The sequence below is a fragment of the Bos taurus genome, chromosome 11, assembly GCF_002263795.3.
Source record: "Bos taurus isolate L1 Dominette 01449 registration number 42190680 breed Hereford chromosome 11, ARS-UCD2.0, whole genome shotgun sequence".
Classification (NCBI taxonomy): Eukaryota; Metazoa; Chordata; class Mammalia; order Artiodactyla; family Bovidae; genus Bos; species Bos taurus.
Window position 1 is genome coordinate 73,117,514 of NC_037338.1, and position 21,066 is coordinate 73,138,579.

General features: G+C 45.3%; 1 protein-coding gene across 1 annotated transcript in view; it reads right to left on the reverse strand.

The window, feature by feature from the left end:
- DRC1 (dynein regulatory complex subunit 1) overlaps positions 1 to 15,953 on the reverse strand; it is a 38,484-nt gene extending 22,531 nt beyond the window's left edge. Inside the window, 7 exon segments of the mRNA NM_001037591.1 lie at positions 1,416 to 1,538; positions 2,128 to 2,214; positions 3,250 to 3,387; positions 4,374 to 4,557; positions 7,836 to 7,948; positions 12,998 to 13,085; positions 15,722 to 15,953. Coding sequence (NP_001032680.1) covers positions 1,416 to 1,538; positions 2,128 to 2,214; positions 3,250 to 3,387; positions 4,374 to 4,557; positions 7,836 to 7,948; positions 12,998 to 13,085; positions 15,722 to 15,876 — 888 coding nt within the window. The 5' untranslated portion in view covers positions 15,877 to 15,953.
- Positions 15,954 to 21,066: the final 5,113 nt, after the last annotated feature.

Here is a 21,066-nt window from a genome sequence, read left to right on the forward strand (position 1 = left end):
ATTTGCTAAGAGGGTAGATCTTTATTAAAGGTCTTTACTGCAAAAAGAAAAACAAAACAACGAAAAAGAATGTGAGGTTCCATTATTTCACTGTTAGAGACCAGTATGTACTTCTATCATGTAAATAATCATAGAACCAAGATAACTTCAGAAAACTTAACTATAGCTATTTTCATCAACAGTGTAATGTGTACAGCCCACAGAAGCCACACTGCTTTTTCACAAAAGTCTACTGTTCCTTGTAAGTAACTCTCAGCTCCCTGACATTAATATTAAGAAAGGCTCAAGAAAATTCTCAAGACTGGAAAAACATTTTTAGTCTAATAGGATTTTTTTTTTTTTTGTAATGTTTAGGTCCACGGCAGTGAAAGTGCTGAGTCCTAACCACTAGACTGCCAGGGAATTCCCTAATAGGGTTTTTTAATTTAATCTCATTATAGAAAGCTACAAGAGGAGTTAAGAACTGAAATCCTACCAAAGGCTATGTGGAAAAACTGTAACATGGTTTTCTAGATGAAGACTGAAATGAACAGAACATGCTTGAATGTTAAGATGCAACCATGTTACATCTAAATATAATTAGGGATAATTTTTTTTAACCGATGTTGAAACACAGAATCCTAGGTTTGTACAGAACTTTAGAAACCAGAAAATCTAACCCCCTTCCCACTGCAGGAATCCTTCTTCTCCACTGAAGACAGACACAGTCATTCAGCCTCTGAATACTTTATGACATAAAAGGGCTCTGTTCTGTGGGATGACCCTTTTCTGTGTTAGACAGTTCCAACCATGAGGCAGTTCTTTCTGATGGTGAGTCAGAATCTGCCTTACTGCTATGTTCAACCAGCATCAGGAGGCTGTTTGGAATACTGGGAAAGACAGAGGTTACCAAGGCACACAGAACTGGGTTTGAATCCAGGGCTTACCATTTACCAGATAAATAAACAGCCTTGTCTCTGAGCCTCAATTTCATGGCATATAAAATGACGCTAGTGATTTCTCCCCTTTGAGTTACTACAAGGATTATAGTTACTATAAGGAAACTGTGTGTTAAGTGCCTGGAGTATGGTAGGCACCCATCACATGGTGGCCACCCTACCATTACCTGACCCTAGAGATATTTTCCCTCCACCTGGCAAAAATGCACAATTCTCTCAATGATCCCTCACATGCCATGGTTTCCAGACTCCTTCAGCATCTTGGCAGTTTTCCACTGGTTTTTAACAGAAAGAATTCCTCCACATGTTTCTTGTAAATAAGCTCCTTCAGATATGATCACTGAGAGCACATAATGAGTAAGTATTGGTTGGATGGACTAGCTCTAGAATATTATGGGCGGTTGCTAAGGTTGAGACATTCACAGGTGCTCCGTCTGCCAAGCCGCCCAGACACCCTGGCGGAGAAACAAGTCACACCTGCACGTCCTGCTCCAGCTTGATCTTGATCGTGTTGTACTCTTCACAGTCCCAGATCCTCTGCTTGTTGAGCTGTTTCTCATAGTCCTCCACTTTCTTGATGCGGTTCATCAGATATTCCAGCTAAAGGCACAGGGAGACAAGGGGAAGGACGGGCCCCATCCCTGTTCTAACTCTGAGGGGAGTCTCTCTGCTCTCAGAACCCCTGTGCCCCAAGGCTTTGAACTCGAAGGCCATGGCTTACATTGCTTAACAGGGTCCTGACTCTATAGACTCTAAGAGTGCAGACCCTGCCATCAGACATTTGTATTTCTAAGAAAAAAAAAAAATCTAACGGATTTTGGTCATATTATTTCTTTGTTCTTTACGTCTCTGAAATAAATTGATAATCTCACATCCTTTAGAATATGTCTTAAAACAGTTTCTAGGGCCACAAATACCCATGGCTGGGGGAGATACCCAGGACACAAAGACAAGAGCAGCAGGACCAGTGAAACCAGAGGGCTACACACGTGGTACCAACCACCACCACCACAAGAGGGGCCGCCCACGGGCCCTGCTGCCGACCCGGCAGTCGCAGTCAGGATGTGCAGCTCCAGCAGTCTTCCCCAAGGTAGAAAAGCTGGCAAATTCAGCCTCAGCAGGAGCCACCCCAGACTCTACGAATCACCACTGACACCCGCTCCGCCTCCCCCACGGGCCACTCCCTGACCTCTTTGGCGTTGTGAGCCTGTAAGGCCCGCTCCCATTTCTTCTTATTGCTGGTCAGCAGCTCCTGTCTCTCCACCTCAAATGCTTTCTGCGACCAGAAAGAAAAAGGGCTCTTGTGTCTGCTTTCATCAGGCAGGTCCCACAGCATCAAAGAGCGCTCAGACAGCAGCAGCAGCAGCATCGCATCTCCACCCACACAAAGTCGAACCCAAATGCAGACTTGTCAGGTTTCATTCACCCAAAGCACCGTGGAAGGAGCTGCATGGGGATTATTACAAAGCCTACGCTTCACAAGGATTGTGAGAGGAAGTGTGCCAGCCGTCCTATGTCCAGTGGGGGACGGCCAGGGCCTAGAAGTCACAGGGCCAACCCTGGCTTGTATTCCACTGGGACTCGAGTGAGAGCATCACAGTGGCTGGGGTTTCCATGAAGCAAAGGCAGCATGGAGCTCACAGAAAGGGGGTGGAGAGGGGTGGATGGGAATGCAGAGATAAGTCTGTGCTAATCCAAAGAGAGAGGCCCCCGCCTCTTGGCTCTCTTCCATATTTGGAAAGGCCTGTCTGGATGTCAGTCCTTAACATTTCAGGCCAGTCCAGAGTACAGGCTCCTGGATTCTGCTTGGCACGCCCCTTTCCCCTCCCCACATCCCTGACTGTCATAAATACGTAGGATAAGTGGCTCAAAACCGCCTGATGTTCTGGAACACTGATCTCCCTCCTCTACTCCTCTTACTTTACCCTGTTTTATCTTCTTTCCAAGCGCTTATCACCGCCTGTCAAATTACATACATAGTAATCTATCTGTCTACTGTGTAGCTGCCTCTGCTAGAATACAGGTCCCACCCAGGACTTTGTCCCTGGTTGTTGCCCGGCCCCTGGCACAGCGCTTGCCATTTAGTAGACACTTGCATATTTGTTGGAGGAGGGAACGTATGAACAAGCAAATGAATGAAACCCTAGAGCAGAGACCTCAGTGAGAGCAGTGAGATGGAGCAATGACAGCAGTCTAGGGCCCTCCCTGGGTGGTTAGGACAAGCCAGCCTGCCCCCCAGGGGCCTCCTCCCAGGGCCTCCTGCCGTGGGCCTCCTCCCAGACCAGGGGGCAGCTCTCTCACACACCATTACCTCGATATTTTGGAGCTCCTGGCGAAAGGTTTTCATCACATTCTTCACCTGCTCTTCCATCCTCTCCAGGAGCAGGCAGATGTCATCTGACTGTTTCTTCAAATCCTTCACGTACTGGTCATCTTTCATTTTTAACTCCTAGAGAAGAGCACATCAAAGGTTGGTCACCAACTGAGACAGAAGCCAGAGGCTGCCAGCCCCCCACCCCCAGACCACCCTCAGACCCCTCCCATCAGCTCATGCACCAGAAAATACAGCCGCACAGAGGCAAGGTGCTGGATAGGCTTCTTCGTCACCTATCCAGGGGGAAGCACGGGTGTTTGGAGCCCATAGGCTCAGCTCAGGGCAAAGCCTCAACGAGAAGCCCAGGATCAAACCTCGAAGGGACTACTTGCTGCACATCTCCCTGCAGGCTCCCAGAAAACCCGGTGGCTCCTGCCGAGCAACGAATGTCCATGTTCTAACATGGGCACACATCTACTACAGACTGTTCCATTCCTTAACTAAGCACAGAAAGCCTGAAACGGCATTTACTACAACAGGACATCTTTCTCTTAGGCAGCCAATGATTCTAAAATGACTACAGAACTTTTTCTTCCGGTTAAAAGGATATTGCCTGAGGGACTTCCCTGGTGGTCCAATGGCCAAGAATTCACCTTGCAAGGCAGGAGACACTGGTTCGATTCCACATGCTACCAAGCAACTAAGCTTGCACACCACAACTAAAGAGCCTGTGTGCCCCAACTGACACAGCCAAACAATAAATATATACTTTTTTAAAAACAATAATCTTTAAAAAAAAAAAAAAGTGTATAGCGTGAAACAACAAGGTCCTACTGTAGAGCACAGGAACTATATTCAATATATCCTGTGATAAACCGTAATGGAAAAGAATATGAATAAGAATGTGTATCTATGTATAACTGAGTCACTTTGCTGTACAGCCGTAATTAACACAACATAGTAATTCAATCATACTTTGACTAAAAATATTTTTAAGTGTATTGCCCAAGCTGTACCACATTCTTGGTGACGAAGTAAGGCCTCTGCCTTTCTCCATTCAGGAAAAGCACGCATTCCCCCAGCTCCATCCCCTGTGGCGGGACCCAGGGCCAGGCTCTTGCCTGCTGTAACTCGCTGATCAGCTTGTTCTTATCTTCGATCAGCCCTGCGCAGTGCACCTGCTGGGCATTGAGCATTTCCCACAGCTCCTGAGGGATTCTCCGCTGCTTGCCTTCCTCCCACTTGACGGTGATCTCATCAAATTTGTCCTGGCTGGTCTTGACCTCGTTCTCCAGCTTTTCAAGTCTGCAAATATATAAACAAACCAGTTCTGGAGGCTGCTTTCCAAGAGTATGGGCTGATTCTCTAGGATCTGGAAAACAGGCCAGGGTACCAAGCCCTTAGAACCACTGCAAACCAAACCAGACTCTAAGAAATCTTCTTTTAGTTTAAAGCTTGACTGTAAACAACAGGCCAAGTAAACAAAGTGACCCAGGACAAAAATGGATCAGCATTAAAGCTGTACAAACATACACACAGTTCAAGAGTCAACTGGTCATATCCTCTGAGTAAGACGGTGACTCTTGATCACAAGCAGTTGACCACGAGTCCCATAGCTTGTGTTCAAATCCTGATTTTGCTACTGGCTCTCAACTTTAGGCAAGTTGCTTAACCTCTGCAGGCCCCATTTTTCTCAGCTGTAGAATAGAGAGGGCGGAAGTATCTACCTTCTTGTGACTGTTGTCAGGATTAAACATGATGATTTCCAGCACAGGAGTCACTTAACAAATGGCACTCCTATTATTATCTTTTAATAATAGTGGAACATACAAAAAGGAAAATACCACGATTAGCAATGAAAAATAGGAGTGGTCTCCCAGAATTTCAAAAATGCCAAAGAAACCATGTGATGGAGCACACCAAGGAAGGGACTGGATAGAAGGAGGCATTAGGGCTGAGATGTGAGGCCCCTTCTGACCAGGACATGTGCCTGCAACACTCTCCCAACTTCAGTAACCGGTTCTTCTATGAGATGGTCCCCAAACAAGAATGAAAACTCCCTTAATGAAAAGAATTACAACATAAAAAAAAAAAAAAAAGAATTACAACATAAATATCTCATGATCCCTTCTCTCCTTCCCACCTTTTAAGCTAGGGCATGGAGGACATCTTATCATTCCATTAACTTTTTTTTTTTTTTCCAAAACATGAGTAACAGCTGTCGGATTACATTTCCAAAACCCACATTTATCTTACAGCCGCTACCCACAACCTTCCATTTCTCCTCAGGGGCTTCAAGAGAAGTCCAACTCCTCAATGGGGCCCTCAGGGCCTTTCCACAGTCACCCTGCTGGAGATCAGTCAGTTCAGTCCCCAGGCCTTGACAGGCAGTGGGAAATTTCAAGAATAAATTATATCAGGCTTCCCTGGTGGCTCAGGGAAGTGGTAAAGAATCTGCCTGCCAACACAGGGGACACAGGTTTGACCTCTGGTCTGAGAAGATCCCACATGACGTGGGACAACTAAGCCCATGAGTTGCAACTACTGGAGCCCGCGTGCCTAGAGCCCATGCTCCACAAGAGAAACCACCGCAAGGAGAAGGCAGTGCACCGCATGAAGAGCAGCCCCTGCTCCCCACAACTAGCAACAAAGACCCAACACAACCAAAAATAAATAAATGAATAAACAAATCCGAAAAAAAAAAGAATAAATGATATCTTAGTGACAGTGGTAAAGCTGCTAATGGAGAGAACTACTCCAACACTTTGGCCACCTGATGCAAAGAGCTGACTCACTGGAAAAGACCCTGATGCTGGGAAAGACTGAGGGCAGGAGGAGAAGGGGACGACAGAGGATGAGATGGTTGGATGGCATCAACAACTCAATGGAGATGAGTTTGGGTAAACTCCGGGAGTTGGTGATGGACAGGGAGGCCTGGCGTGCTGCAGTCCATGGGGCTGCAAAGAGTCGGACACGACTGAGTGACTGAACTGAACTGAACTGAACTTATGTAGAACCAATGAAAATATTGTTGTGAAAATCGCACTGTGTATGTACCTGCTGAGAGAAGCAAGATGGCCCTGTGGGCTGCTTTTGTAATTGGACTATAGGTAAGGAATTCATTGAAGAACAAGCCAAAGAAGAGCTTACTTGAGGACCTCTGATCCTGATGTTATCAGTTCTCTGTGTGCAAACCAAGGAAGCGGAATCCTGCTAAGCAGCTTCTGTCTCCCTGTCAAGGAAGCTGAACCCTGGGAGGTAGGTGTGCCAACCACCCACCTGCTGAGGCCTGGAGCTGAGGGTTGGCCACAGAAGAGTTTCCATCATCCCCCGACCCTCTATACTTGCAGTTGTGGACTCCTTAACATGCTGCTTAACATTCTTTAACATGCTGCTACATTTGTACACAGCCTTCATGGGTCTGGTTTTTATGATTAAATGTCCGACTCTTTGTGGCCACATGGACTGTAGCCTACAGGCTCCTCTGTCCATGGGATTTTCCAGGCAAGAATACTGGAGTGGGTTGCCATTTCCTTCTCCAAGGAATCTTCCCGACCCAGGGATCGAACCCGGGTCTCCTGTATTGCAGGCAGATGCTTTACCCTCTAAGCCACCAGGGAAGTCCTAGTTTAAACCCAGAACAACTTAATCTACCTTCTCAACCCCATCCTTTTCTTCCACCACCCCTATACATCCCTCACTTTTATGCCATTCCCAAGCATCATACAATCTCATGCCTCTGTACAAGTTGTTCCTAATATGCCCACTCCTTGGTTCCTCCAACTCCTATTCATCCCTTATGGCCCACCTCAAATATCACTTTGCCTGAAAAGTTTTCTCTAATCTCTCCAGGGAAAATTAAAGGTCACCTTATACTGTTTCCATAACTCTTATACACAACTTTGTCATGTAATGTACTGTGTGTGCTCAGTCGTGTCTGATTCTTTGTGACCCCAAAGATTGCAGCCTGCTAGGCTCCTCCGTCCATGGGATTCTCCAGGCAAGAATACTGGAGTGGGGTGTCATATCCTACTCCAGGGGATCTTCCTGACCCAGGGATCAAACCCACATCTCTCACGTCTCCTGTACTGGGAGGTGGATTCTTTACCACTGCGCCACACGGGAAGCCCATACATACCTTTGTAACGTGTGCTAGTCGCTCCGTCACGTCTGACTCTTTGTGATCTCATGAACTGTAGCCCACCAGGCTCCTCTGTCCATGGATTTCTCCAGGCAAGAATACTGGAGTGGGTAACCATTCCCTTTATTTTAACACAAATCATGGTGGGGTGGAGGTTGCACATCTATCTCAACCAGACTATGAACATCAAGAGCAGAGGCCATGTCCACTCCTTTTTGTATCCACCAGGCTTGGAACACATTAGAAAGGTAACACTTAAGGAAGGAGGAGGGAAGCAATGAAGGAGGGGGAGAGGGAGGGAGGAGCGGAGGGAAGGGGGACTCAAAAAGGGCATGAAGTGGATCCTTCTAGACCAGGTTTGATAAAGAACTGGGAGAATTTGGGGACCCAGAGAAGAGACACTTCACATCCCCCAGGCTGCAGAGCCCAGGAGGTTCCTCACCTCTGACGCTTGATCTCTTCTTCCTCGACTCGCCTGTGGATCTCTCTGATATCTGCAGCTACCTGGATATTTGTCACCAACTCAGTGCCACAGAGCAGCAGTTTAGCCAGTTTCTGAAACCAAATAAGAATTTATAAAGCTAGAAACACTTGCACAACTGTCTGTAGCTGTGCGATCCAACCAAGCAGGAATTAAAAGCTGCTTGATGACTTATAACCAACCTAGATAGCATATTAAAAAGCAGAGACATTACTTTGCCAACAAAGGTCCATCTAGTCAAGGCTATGGTTTTTCCTGTGGTCATGTATGGATGTGAGAGTTGGACTGTGAAGAAGGCTGAGCGCCGAAGAATTGATGCTTTTGAACTGTGGTGTTGGAGAAGACTCTTGAGAGTCCCTTGGACTGCAAGGAGATCCAACCAGTCCATTCTGAAGGAGATCAGCCCTGGGATTTCTTTGGAAGGAATGATGCTAAAGCTGAAACTCCAGTACTTTGGCCACCTCATGCGAAGAGTTGACTCATTGGAAAAGACTCTGATGCTGGAAGGGATTGGGGGCAGGAGGAGAAGGGGACGCCAGAGGATGAGATGGCTGGATGGCATCACTGACTCGATGCACACGAGTCTCAGTGAACTCCGGGAGTTGGTGATGGACAGGGAGGCCTGGTGTGCTGCGATTCATGGGGTTGCGAAGAGTCGGACACAACTGAGCGACTGATCTGATCTGATCTGATGACTTTTAAGAGTAGAAGCTACTTAGCAACCCGTTTCCATCAGGACACTCATGAAGTGATGTTACAGCTTTTGATCTACAAGCATTCTGCACTTCTGGATGTACTTCAGTTTAGTCTCACTAGAGAAGGGACCAGCCCACCAGGACGAGGGCATGCCCTCTGGGCACATCTCGGCACTTTCTCCAACAGGCCTCTGAGTGATTGACACTGCCAGGGTCCTTTCTAAGAATCTCAGTTGGGGAGGTGAGACATATAATAATAATAGTTGTCCTGCAATGTCCATTTCCCCCCTCTCCTTTTAATAACAGAACACCCATTTTAGCTGGGCATTTGACCTCTCCAAAAAGATACACCTCCCAATATCCCTTGCAGCTAGAATGCACATGAGCAGCAGTGCCTGTGCCACTTCTGAATGGTGCCTTGAAGGGGAACCTGTGCCCTCTCCTGCCCCCTTTTTCTCTATCTCCCAGGCTGGCACGTGATGCTAAGTATGTCATGGTCAGCAGACAGAGACAACCTAAGGAAGGGTGGAAGGAGCTTAGGTTCCCAACCTCGAGGAACCCCCATATCAGCTCTGGACTATGTCCACTCTGAGCTATTAAATGAACCAGAGAAATAAGCTTCTATCTTGTTTAAGCTAATGTTATGTGGGACCTTTGGCTAGAGGTGTTCTAACACAGGCGACTCCTGTAATTGACTGCATGACCCCGCCCTCAAAGGCTACTGGAACCCCACTTCTAAATTCCTCTTTGTAAAGTTCACACTCAGCATCTTCACTCCTGACCTTTCGGTGATGTCTTGATTTCAAGATAATACATCCTCTCAACAAAAAGTTCAGGTATCCTCAGGTTATGTCTGAGTTTTTCCAAGTCTGTTCTGGAACTTAAAAATTTTCCAACTCTCAGATCATTTCTGAATGAGGAACCCATAAATTTCTCTCCTCTGAGGAGTCACTGAAATGATCAGAGACTCTATTTCCTCTCTCTCTTCTATGGAAATTTTGAAATGTGGCTTTAATGAATACATAACTGAACTTTAACCCAGATTTCCAGGGTGCTTCAGACTTTTTTAAACAGCTCCAGCCTTATCACTTGTGCCAAATGGTTTTAAATGCATAAGGAAGTATCAACTTTCCTGTAGTTTTGAGCAATTTTCTATTTTCTACTCAGATAATGTGAACATCAGAAATATCTGAATCAAGTATTTAAGATCCAAAGTAAAACTGCAAACGTTGCCGTCACCAACAGATTAATAGACACATCCTAACATTTTTGAGACCCCGGGTAAGAGTGTAAATGAAGGTCCACATATCACATACCTAAATATTTAAAAATTATAATTCAGTGTAATAAGCCATTAAACACATTGTGTCTTCCTACCTTGGCACCTTCATAACAGAAGTCCTGGTTTGAATTCATAGTATGACTCGGAGCTCAACTCAGAACTTGGTGGCTAAGGGGTAGACAGTATCAGCCCCCAGCCTAGAGCCCAGCCCCTGGCCACCAGCCTGGAGCCCAGGCCATTCTCTTCATACTCCCAGCTCCGCATCCTGCACCATGAAGGGCATCAGACGCCGGCACGTGAATTTCTCAGACCACACATGGGAGCTCTATTAAACCCTTTGGCCATCCCTAAGCAGAACGAAACCTAGGAAGTGGCTGATGCAGGCCTTGAAAGTGGGCTCAGAACCATTTGGACAGGGAATTTGGAGTTCTGTGCTCTAATGGGAGCACTTGGGCTCTGAATAAACTTGAGGCAAGTCTACTTGAGGGGACGCATCTGGAGGAGGGCCAGAACAGGACACAGGACTCTCCTCATTACCACTTTTATTCAATGGGCTAGAAGCATATCTAGTGCAGCAAAGCAAGAAAAACAAGTTTTTAAGTATCAAAATTGAACAGGAAAAGATAAAACTGTGATTTTCAGATGATACGATTATATGTTAAAAAAAGAACCCACAGGTTAACTATGAAAATTAACAAGTGAATTTGACCACGCTGCTGGCTATCAGGTCAATATGTCAAAACCAATTATACTTTTACATATCAACAACAAACAATTAAACCCCGACAAAAAGTGTAAAACATTGCTAAGTGATATTAAAGAATATTTATATGCAAAAGAAGGGGTATTTTATACTCATGGGTTGCAAATCTATATTGGTAAGATATTAATTCTTTCCCAAATTGATCTGTACTTTCAACCTGATCTCAATTAAAATCCCAGCAGGTTTTCTGGTGGAAATTGAGAAAATAATTCTAAAATTTATGTGGAAATACAAAGGGTCAAGAACAGCCAAGATAACTCTGAAGAATCACAAAGCTGGAGGACTTACTCTAGGGTATCAAGGGCTGCCATTTGGCTACAGTAATTAAAATAATGTGGAAGTGGCACAAAGATGGACAAATGACTAACAGAACAGAAAATCTAGAAACAAACACACGTGTATGATCACCTCGTTTGCAACAAAGGTGCATTGCAATGCAGAGGGGAAAGAATGATCTTCTCTTTAAATGGTGCTGGGTTAATTAAAGATCTATTTAGAAAACAATGAACCTGGGGCCCTACTTTTACACCACACACAAAAAATGGATTCCAGACAGATTATAGAGCAAATGTAAACAAACAGTTGAACAATGAACTGTCTAAAGACAAAGCATGGAAGAATATCTTTATAAACTTGGAGTTGACCAAGGCAATGGCACCCCACTCCAGTACTCTTGCCTGGAAAATCCCATGGACAGAGGAGCCTGGTAGGCTGCAGTCCATGGGGTCGATAAGAGTCGGACATGACTGAGCGACTTCACTTTCACTTTTCACTTTCATGCATTGGAGAAGGAAATGGCAACCCACTCCAGTGTTCTTGCCTGGAGAATCCCAGGGACGGTGGAGCCTGATGGGCTGCCGTCTATGGGGTCACACAGAGTTGGACACGACTGAAGCAACTTAGCAGCAGCAAACAGGAAACAAAAAGAATTACCATTTTTTAAAAAATTATTGATAAGGTACAGGGTCAAGGGCAGTGGCCCCTCCTGCCCAGGTCTTGGAGAAGAACTAGTTGTTAATACGTTGATATTGAAAAAGGTAGCATTTTCTTTATAAACTGAAATGTATAAATGTTCTTTATACTCCTCAATGCCAACATGCATGTGTGCTCTGTCATACCCAACTCTTTTGCGATCCCATGGTCAGGGCCCTGCCAGGCTCCTCTCATCATGGAATTTTCCAGGCAAGAATACTGGAGTGGGTTACCATTTCCTACTCAGTGCTAACACTCTTCACGATTTAAGTCCTAAGTGAAAGCAACATAGAAAAGCTGCTAATAAAAACAATATTCTCTCTCTGGTTTTACACTCAACTTTAGAGTGCTCAGGATGAACAGTATTTTCAAGATTATATCAGTATCAACTAAAAGAGTATTTTCAGGATTATATACAATATTCCTTTTGTCCTTCACAGAAATGCTCAGAGATCATCCAGCTTTAGATAAAGTACCCTAAGTCCAAAGGGATGATGTGACATCTACTTCACAGTTATCAACAGAGCTGGAACAAATACCCATAAGAGTTCAATATTCTTTCCACTACAACAAAACATCTTATCCTTGACCCAGGACAGTCCAGGTAATTCAGTTGTTTCTAGATATCTCTAGGCTCTATAATCAGACACAACTGAGTGACTGAACTGAAATGAGGCTCCGTAATACTATTTCAGTAATTTGAATACTTTCTCTCAGTAACTGCATTTCAATTCCAGAAATGATCTCTTCTCCTCCCCACTTTTAGAAATCCCATCTATCTTTCTAAGACCCAGCTCCAATCCTAGTTTCTCCTTAGAACCTTCCCTGACCAGGCTGGCTGGGTGAGCTCTTTTCCATGCAATTAATTAAATGTGGCACTGTGCCAGTTGACGCTCCCTGCTTTGAACTACTGTTTATCCCTCCTGCACCTCTTGCTTCAAGTCCTTTATTACCTGTTTCAGGAGCCCTGTCATCACCATGGGACAGCGATCAAAGACTTTCTTTTAGTGTTCACTGGGTACAAGTTTGGCCCTACTCCACAGCCACAAAGAGGCCTTCGCTCATCTAGAACCTAACAGTTCCACTGGGGACACCGCATGCACACACATTTGGAAAGTCCAACAAGGCAGAAAATTGTCTATAGTGAAATAAATGAATGGTACAGACGAGAACGGTTCCATGTGTGACTTCAAAGAGTTTGACCTGTTCGCGGATGACATCGTGAAGAAGTTGGGCCGTGAGACAGTTTTAAAGTCTGGGAACCAAGACTGAGGAGAGGGGAAGAGGGAAGGGAGAGGACAGGAGGGAAGAAGAGGGGAGGGGCGGGGCGTGGCATTGCAGCATCAAAGGCCCAGCACAGAAGAGTGAAGCCTACTGGACTGGTGGGACCCATTTATACCCCATTTCCTACCAGTCTGCTTTCTTCTTTCTGTTTGTAGCTCTTGCTTTGATCTTCCTCACTCTCCTTCTTCCCATCTAAATATTCTCCAAGAGCTTCCCTGGGATGGAAAAAATGTAGAGAAAATGAAGTTTAAATTCTAGGAAGTAAAATCTTTCACTCTTTTTTTCCCTAACTTTGGTTTTTGTTTTGTTTTGTTTTTAAATCTTTCTGCCGAGCTGTGCATGGCCTGGGGGATTTAAATTTAAATTTAAAATTTTCATAGTGTATTTCACCATATACAAAAATATATTCCATAGGGATAAAAATTCGAATACTAAAAAGAACACAATCCAGGATTTCCTTGGTGGTCCAGTGGTTAAGACTCTGAGTTTCCAATGCAGGGGGTGCCTGTAGGATCTTAGCTCGCTCCCCATGGAACCTGCCTCCCCTGCATTGGAAGGGCAGAGAATTTTTTACCCCTACCCCCACCACCCGAGGGGCATGTGGGATCTTTGTTCCTCCAAACCATTCCCTAAAGAGCGACAAGGGTGATCTTAACATGCTTAGAAAGTTGAGAAATTCTCACACTAGGTTGTTGGCCTGTGGGTAAGAGCTATAGCCGTATGGAAGGTCAAATGGACACTCCAAAACTGCACCCAAGTGCATAAAAAACAATACTGTAGACCAGGGCTATGGCAGGGATTAGCATCACCCTTAGGGATCTCAAGGACTTCCCAGGTGGCTCAGTGGTAAAGAACCTGCCTGCCAATGCAGGAGACGCAGGAGACATGGATTCAATCCCTGGGTTGAGAAGATCCCCTGGAGAAGGAAATGGCAATCCATTTCAGTATTCTTGCCTGGGAAATTTCATGGACAGAGATGCCTGGTGGGCTACAGTCCACAGGGTCACAAAGAGTTGGACATGAGTGAGCGATTGAGCACACAATACAATTAGGGATCTCACAGATGTGGGAGTGGTGGTGCCTATCAAATCTCCATTTAATTCACTCGTCAGGTCCCTGCAAAAACTGGATGGATGGAGCCAAGAAAATGATTGTCAATTACTGCAAGCTCAAGAAAGCAGCAGTCCTAATTGCAGCTGCCTTGCAGGTCCTTGCTTGAGCATATGAGTGTGGCCTTAGGTACCTGGAATGCGGCCACTGATTGAGCCAAATACGCTATTTCTACCTCAGTCAGGAAAAAGGATTAGGAAGTTTATATCGAGGAGGAACAGATAATACACACTCATACAGCCCTTGTACTTGCAGGGCCATGTCAATGCCCCTGAGCTGACAAACTAGAGTCTGGATAGATCAGGACCACTTGGATATCCCACAGAGAATCACATTGATCTGTTATCTCAGGGCTGGCAAACTTTGGCCGATGCACCAAATCTGATTCATTTGCTTTTGTATGGCTCAGGAGTGAAGAATGATTTTTTTACATTTTCAAATGGTTTTTTTTTTAAAGATCAAGATGAATAGGCAGAGCACAGGGGATTTTTAGGACAGTGAAACTCTTCAGTACAATACTATGATGGTAGATACATGCCATTATATATTTATCAAGATCCAACTGTTGTAACCAATGTACCATTCTGGTGAAGAATATTGATAGTGGAGGAGGTTATACATGTGTAGAGTGTGTGTTAGTCATTCAGTCGGGTGTGACTCTTTGTGACCCCATGGACTGTAGCCCACCAGGTCCTCTGTCCATGGGATTCTCCAGGCAAGAATCCTGGAGTGGGTTGCCATTTCCTTCTCTAGGGGATCTTCCCAACCCAGGGATCAAATCCAGGTCTCCCACATTGCAGTCAGATTCTTTACCATCTGAGCCACCAGGGAAGCTTCTTCATACATGTGTGGAAGTAGGGGGTAAATGGGAAACCTCTGTAGTTTCCACTCAATTCTTCTGTGAAACTAAAACTGCTATAAAATATGAAGTGTATCAATTTAGAAAAAAAGACCTAAAGATGAAGAATATTCTGTGACACATTAACATTATATGAAATGCAAATTTCAGTGTCCTTAAGTAAAGTTTTTGTTGGAACACAGCCACATCTCTTTAGGGCCCTTGTGTCCAAAGGCCGGCAGACAACAAGAGAAGCACCGTCTTGGCAAGGCAGCTGACCCTGACCAGCAGGACGAGATATAAGTGCTGTTACACAGGCGGGTGTTCAGGCGGTCACGGGTTCACGCAAATTCCCCTCGGTCCCCCTTCTTAAGACAGGCCACAAAGTCTGTGAGTGGACGGGGGTGGCAACCCCAGCCTGAGAATGGTATGGATATCAGCCTCAGACCCTGCAGGAAAAGGGTTTTGTGTCACACAACCAGTTAAGCCACTGAGACCAACAGAAGTGATAGCCGAGGTCTGCTCTGTAACCCCTTGTGGAAGGAAGGCAGGCTGGGAAGCAAGGAAGAAAGAAAGACCTCGGAGGACAGGTCATGAAGCCCCAACATCTTCAGGTACGGCCCACAGTGCCTGGCGCAGAAGGCTCTCCGTGAACGTGCTGGAGGGATTCCTTTTCCATCTTTCACTTTACTAAGTGTATTCAGTGCTTTAATATCACATACTTTGGACCTTCTGGTAGAAAAGTTTTCTATCTCATCAAGAAGCAAGACCAGCTCACACGTAGGGCACGCGAGCCCCTCACTGCAGGGGCTCCGGCGTGGAGAAGCCACCACCTCATTCCAGCACTTGGGTCACCCGCACCCTGGGCGCTCCTCGGAAGAACGCGTCCAAACCCTGACTCACCGCCTCCGAGCTTCCAGGCGCGCCGCGATGCGCAGGCGCCGGGCCTGGATCCGCTCCTGAGGATTATCAGAATGTATGGAGGGTCCGAGAATTGGGGGGGCTAAATGTTCCTCCTCCTTCTCCTCCAGGACCCCCAAGGATCCCGGCGGATTCATGGCAGGTGCCTTCCGCCCCCGGGGCAGTCCTGCCTGGACCACCTTGGGACTACAGCTTGGTTACTAACAACAAAGCTGTTGCCAGGGAAATGCAGTCACCTGACCCGCAGCTGGCGTGGTTGCGCGCGCAGCCACTAAGGCCGGGCGCACTGGTGTACATAGCGCTGTTATCTCAGTTTGGGGCTTTATTCCTCCTTGCCGCAATTACGGTGAGGACTGTATTGAATCCCCCATTAAGGCTCAGGTGGTATTAACAGAGGCTGGAAGACTTCAGAACTGAACCAAGTTGTGATTCATCACTTACCGACCCTATGATTAATTCTTCATCCATCAAATAAAAAATCCTCAAAATCACCATATTCATCTAATGTAATTCAATGTCTACTCTATGCCAATCACTGTGCTAGCTCCGAGGATCCAAGGGTTGTCCTTCCCTCGATGGAGGGGGTAGAATAATAGGTTCACTCAGAAATTCTGAACTAAAGTACATTGCACCCACCTGCCTGTCATCCATTCTTTTTTAAAATTAATGTATATAACTTTATTTTTGGCTGTGCTGGGTCTTCTTTGCAGCAGGGGTTTTTCTCTAGTTGCCACGAGTGGGAGCTACTCCTTGTTGCAGTGCATGGGCTTCTCATTTCGGAGCAAGGGCTCTGAGGCACAAGGGCTTTGGTGGTTGCCGCTCCTGGGTGCAGTAGTTACAGTCTCCAGGCTCCAGAGCACAGGCTCAATAGTTGCAGTACACAGACTTAGTTCTTCCGTGGCATGTGAGATCCTCCCAGATCAGAGATCCAACTTTTGTCTCCTGCACTGGCAGGCAGATTCTTTACCACTGAGCCACCAAGGAAGCCTGTTATCCATTTCTGTTTGAGCTCCTACTCTTGTGTATTCAGCCTCTATCGACTGTAGAATGTGAAAAACCCCTGCCATCAATAAATTTATATCTAACAAGGAACTGTTATCTTCTGTAGCGGTTTTCAGTAGGGTTACACTCCATCACTACCCGCAATCACATACAGAAAAAGGAGGAGAGCAGAGAAAAAAAGGTAGGAAAGGGAATGAGGCGGGGAGGAATGAAAGTTAAGAGCACAGAAGCACATTTAAACTTTGGAGGGAGCACTGTCCCTTGAAAAGCACTATTTCCTGGGTGTTTTGTACGTGTCAAATGTCACATTGCAACAAAAAATGCACAGTGCTTATGTAGCATTAAGACCCATTCGAAAACAAGCAGGATAACATTTGATTGAACCTTGTCCCACTGGCCTGAGAGACTCTCAGAAAAGGGCCTAGGGTAGTAAGAAATTGCAGACAGGCCCTGCCACCTTGGGTATGGTGCAACTTACTGTTTTCTCACCTGTACTGCCTGCCTACTCAAATCACAAGCAACAGTGAAGCCAAAGAAAATTAGCCCCTTGTGAATAAGCCCTACCCAGCGGCAAATGGAGTTTTCTTTTTTAAATTATTTTTTCCAAGCGTGCAAGGGGTAGGCAGATTTAAGAGCACCAATATCTTGGAGCAGCTAAATCCAACAGCTGCCTGGATCCTTGTCCCATATGTAGCCAGGGTGAGGAGTCTGGAGGGTGCAGGAGGAGTAGGTATTTGCTTCTAGGCCTCAGCCCTCTGCCAGACCTCTCTCCCCTTTAGTTGTAACCTCAAGCATTACAATAAACTTCCTTGGGGCCAAGGAACCAGAGGGGTGATGCATAGTTCTGACTGCTAACTCCTCCAGGTCCTGGGCCATGACTCCACCATCTGGGAGAAGAGAAACAAGTACCACCGTGTGTGCATGTCAGCGGCTGGGAGTAGGATACCTAAGAAAGTCTGTGGGGATCGGCTGTCATACAAGAGATGGCAGAGAGTGCAAAGGTATCAGAAAAAGTCATAAAGAGCAATCAGTAGGATGCTTGGCTAAGAGCCAGCCATTTTTTGTGATAAGGATGCTGAATCCCTTTTTTGCTGTTTGAGCTTTTAATAAAAGGCTTGTGCCTTTTTTTCCCTTTGCTCCGTATCTGGGCAGCAGATTTAAACAAACAAACAAAAAACCATGGGAATTCCCTAGTAGTTTAGTGGCTCAGCGGTAAAGAATCTGCCTGCAGTGTGCAGGAGACACTGGAGATGTGGGTTCAATCCCTGGGTCAGAAAGATCCTCTGGAGAAGAAAATGGCAACCCACTCCAGTATTCTTGCCTGGAAAATCCCACAGAGGAGCCTGGCGGGCTACAGTCCACGGGGTCACAAAGAGTCAAACTGAGTGACTAAGCACTGACTGCCCTTAGTGGTTAAGACTCCACACTGCCAAAGTAGGGGCACAGGTTTGATACCTGGTTGGGGAACTAAGATCCCACATGCCATGTGGCACAGCCAAAAGATAAACAAAAAACCCTGGGTGCTCCCTTCTCTGGTGGAAGGTTCCACCTGTGTGTGCTGGCTCTACCTTCTAACCATAGTAACACCCCAAGCCAGTGTCTTCCTGGCTCTTTTCGGCCATTTTCCAACCAGCTGGAAGGTCTTCACTGCTGTTACAGACAGTCTCAATTATACAAATAACAAACCTTTTTCATAGGTGTGGAGGAAAACAATACTCTCATTCACTACTGAAAAGACATTTTAGGACAGTTTGCCAGTATCAATAGTTTAGAAGAGCGTATGTATTGAGTAGGCAATTCTACGTAAAAGAATTATCCTTGAGAGATAATAAGTCTAGGATACAACCCCACAGGGTCAAAATTACATGAGTAACTTTTTGAAGTTTAGATAGACCCAAGCTGGTTAGCCCTGCTGCCAGGCCCATTCTAGGTGTTTGAGGTTTGCATTCAGAAGGAAAGGGGTAACTGCTAAGGCAACCAAGACGCTGGGAGGGCAGGGGATTAAGAAAACATAAGCCAGAGAATTAGCCTGGGTTAAAATATGGAACTTTTCCTCCCTCACCTCCTTTAAACCTGCTACAGAAAATTTTGAATGCCCACTGCCAGAACTGGGAGATCAATTCTGATGGTTTTAAAAAAAGGAATATTTTCCTCAGAAGCAATGTTAGAAAATATGAGTTTTTATGAGATATATATATATATATGTATGTATGTGTGTGTTAGAACTGGACATGGAACAACACACTGGTTCCAAATAGGAAAAGGAGTTCATCAAGGCTGTATACTGTCACCCTGCTTATTTAACTTATATGCAGAGTATATCATGAGAAACACTGGGCTGGAAGAAGCACAAGCTGGAATCAAGATTGCCAGGAGAAATATCAATAACCTCAGATATGCAGATGACACCACCCTTATGGCAGAAAGTGAAGAGGAACTAAAAAGCCTCTTGATGAAGGTGAAAGAGGAGAGTGAAAAAGTTGGCTTAAAGCTCAACGTTCAGAAAACGAAGATCATGGCAGCCGGTCCCATCACTTCATGGGAAATAGATGGGGAAACAGTGGCAAACTTTATTTTTGGGGGCTCCAAAATCACTGCAGATGGTGACTGCAGCCATGAAATTAAAAGACGCTTACTCCTTGGAAGGAAAGTTATGACCAACCTAGATAGCATATTCAAAAGCAGAGATGCTACTTTGCCAACAAAGGTTTGTCTAGTCAAGGCTATGGTTTTTCCTGTGGGCATGTATGGATGTGAGAGTTGGACTGTGAAGAAGGCTGAGCGCTGAAGAATTGGTGCTTTTGAACTGTGGTGTTGGAGAAGACTCTTTTGAGAGTCCCTTGGACTGCAAGGAGATCCACCCAGTCCATTCTGGAGATCAGCCCTGGGATTTCTTTGGAAGGAATGATGCTAAAGCTGAAACTCCAATACTTTGGCCACCTCATGTGAAGAGTTGACTCATTGGAAAAGACCCTGATGCTGGGAGGGATCGGGGGCAGGAGGAGAAGGGGACAACAGAGGATGAGATGGCTGGATGGCATCACTGACTCGATGGATGTGAATCTGAGTGAACTCCAGGAGTTGGTGATGGACAGGGAGGCCTGGCGTGCTGTGATTCATGGGGTCGCAAAGAGTCGGACACAACTGAGCGACTGAACTGAACTGAAAGTTTAGGTGCACTAAATGTGGGTTATTAAGTTCTTGAGCAATTAGCCTGGAAAATTAACACCATACATTAGTACTCTTTATATGGGAAGATGGTTTCTGTTTTTAAACTTTATTTTGTATTGGGGTACAGCTGATTAACTGTGTTGTGAAAGTTCAGGCAAACAGCAGGGGGACTCAGCCATACATATACATGTATCCATTCTCCCCCAAACGCCCTTCCCATCCAGGCTGCCACGTAACATTCCCTGTGCTATACAGTAGGTCCTTATTGGTTATCCATTTTGAATGTAGCAGTGTATAAATGACCTTCCCAAACTCCCTGACTATCCCTTCTTCCAGGCAACCATAAGCTTGTTCTCTAAGTCTGTGAACCTCTGTATTGTAAGTTCATTTGTATAATTTCTTTTCAGATTCCACATATAAGGGGTGTCATATTATTTCTCTCTCCCTTTCTTACTTCACTCAGTATGACATTCTCTAGGTCCACGTTATGTTGCTGCAAATGGCATTATTCCATTCTTTTTAATGGCTTAGTAATATTCCATTGTATATATGTAACACATCTTCTTTATCCATTCCTCTGTTGAGGGACATTTAAGTTGCTTTCATGTCTTGGCTATTGTAAACAGTGCTGCAATGAACACTCGGGTGCGTGGATCCTTTCAGATGGTATTTTTCTCTTGATGTATGCCCAGGAGTGGGATTGCAAGGTCATATGGTAGCTTTATTTTTAGTTTAAGGAACCTCCACACTGTTCTCCACAGTGGCTGTACCAATTTACATTCCCACCAATAGTGTAGGAGGGTTATGTGAAGATGTTTTTCAGTATGAAACAATCACCTTACAAGCTAATGTAAGTGTGATTCAGTTATTATGAGAACAATAAATACTGCCTAGTATCCAGTTCTGGGAGGATCATAGCAGTATATTATGAAAAGCTGTTCCTGCCACCTTCCTAGTACTTTGCTCTCTGAAACAAGTCACAGGATTATAGAACACCCAGGAGCAAGCAGGCTGATCAAACAAAACAAAACCTTTTAAAATTCTGCTCAAAATTAACCAGTGATTCTCTGAGACAAGTGACTGGACACTTTTTCTTCGCCAGAACTCCCCTCCCCTTTTGCACCTACCAAGGAAAAACAAAGACAACAATGTGA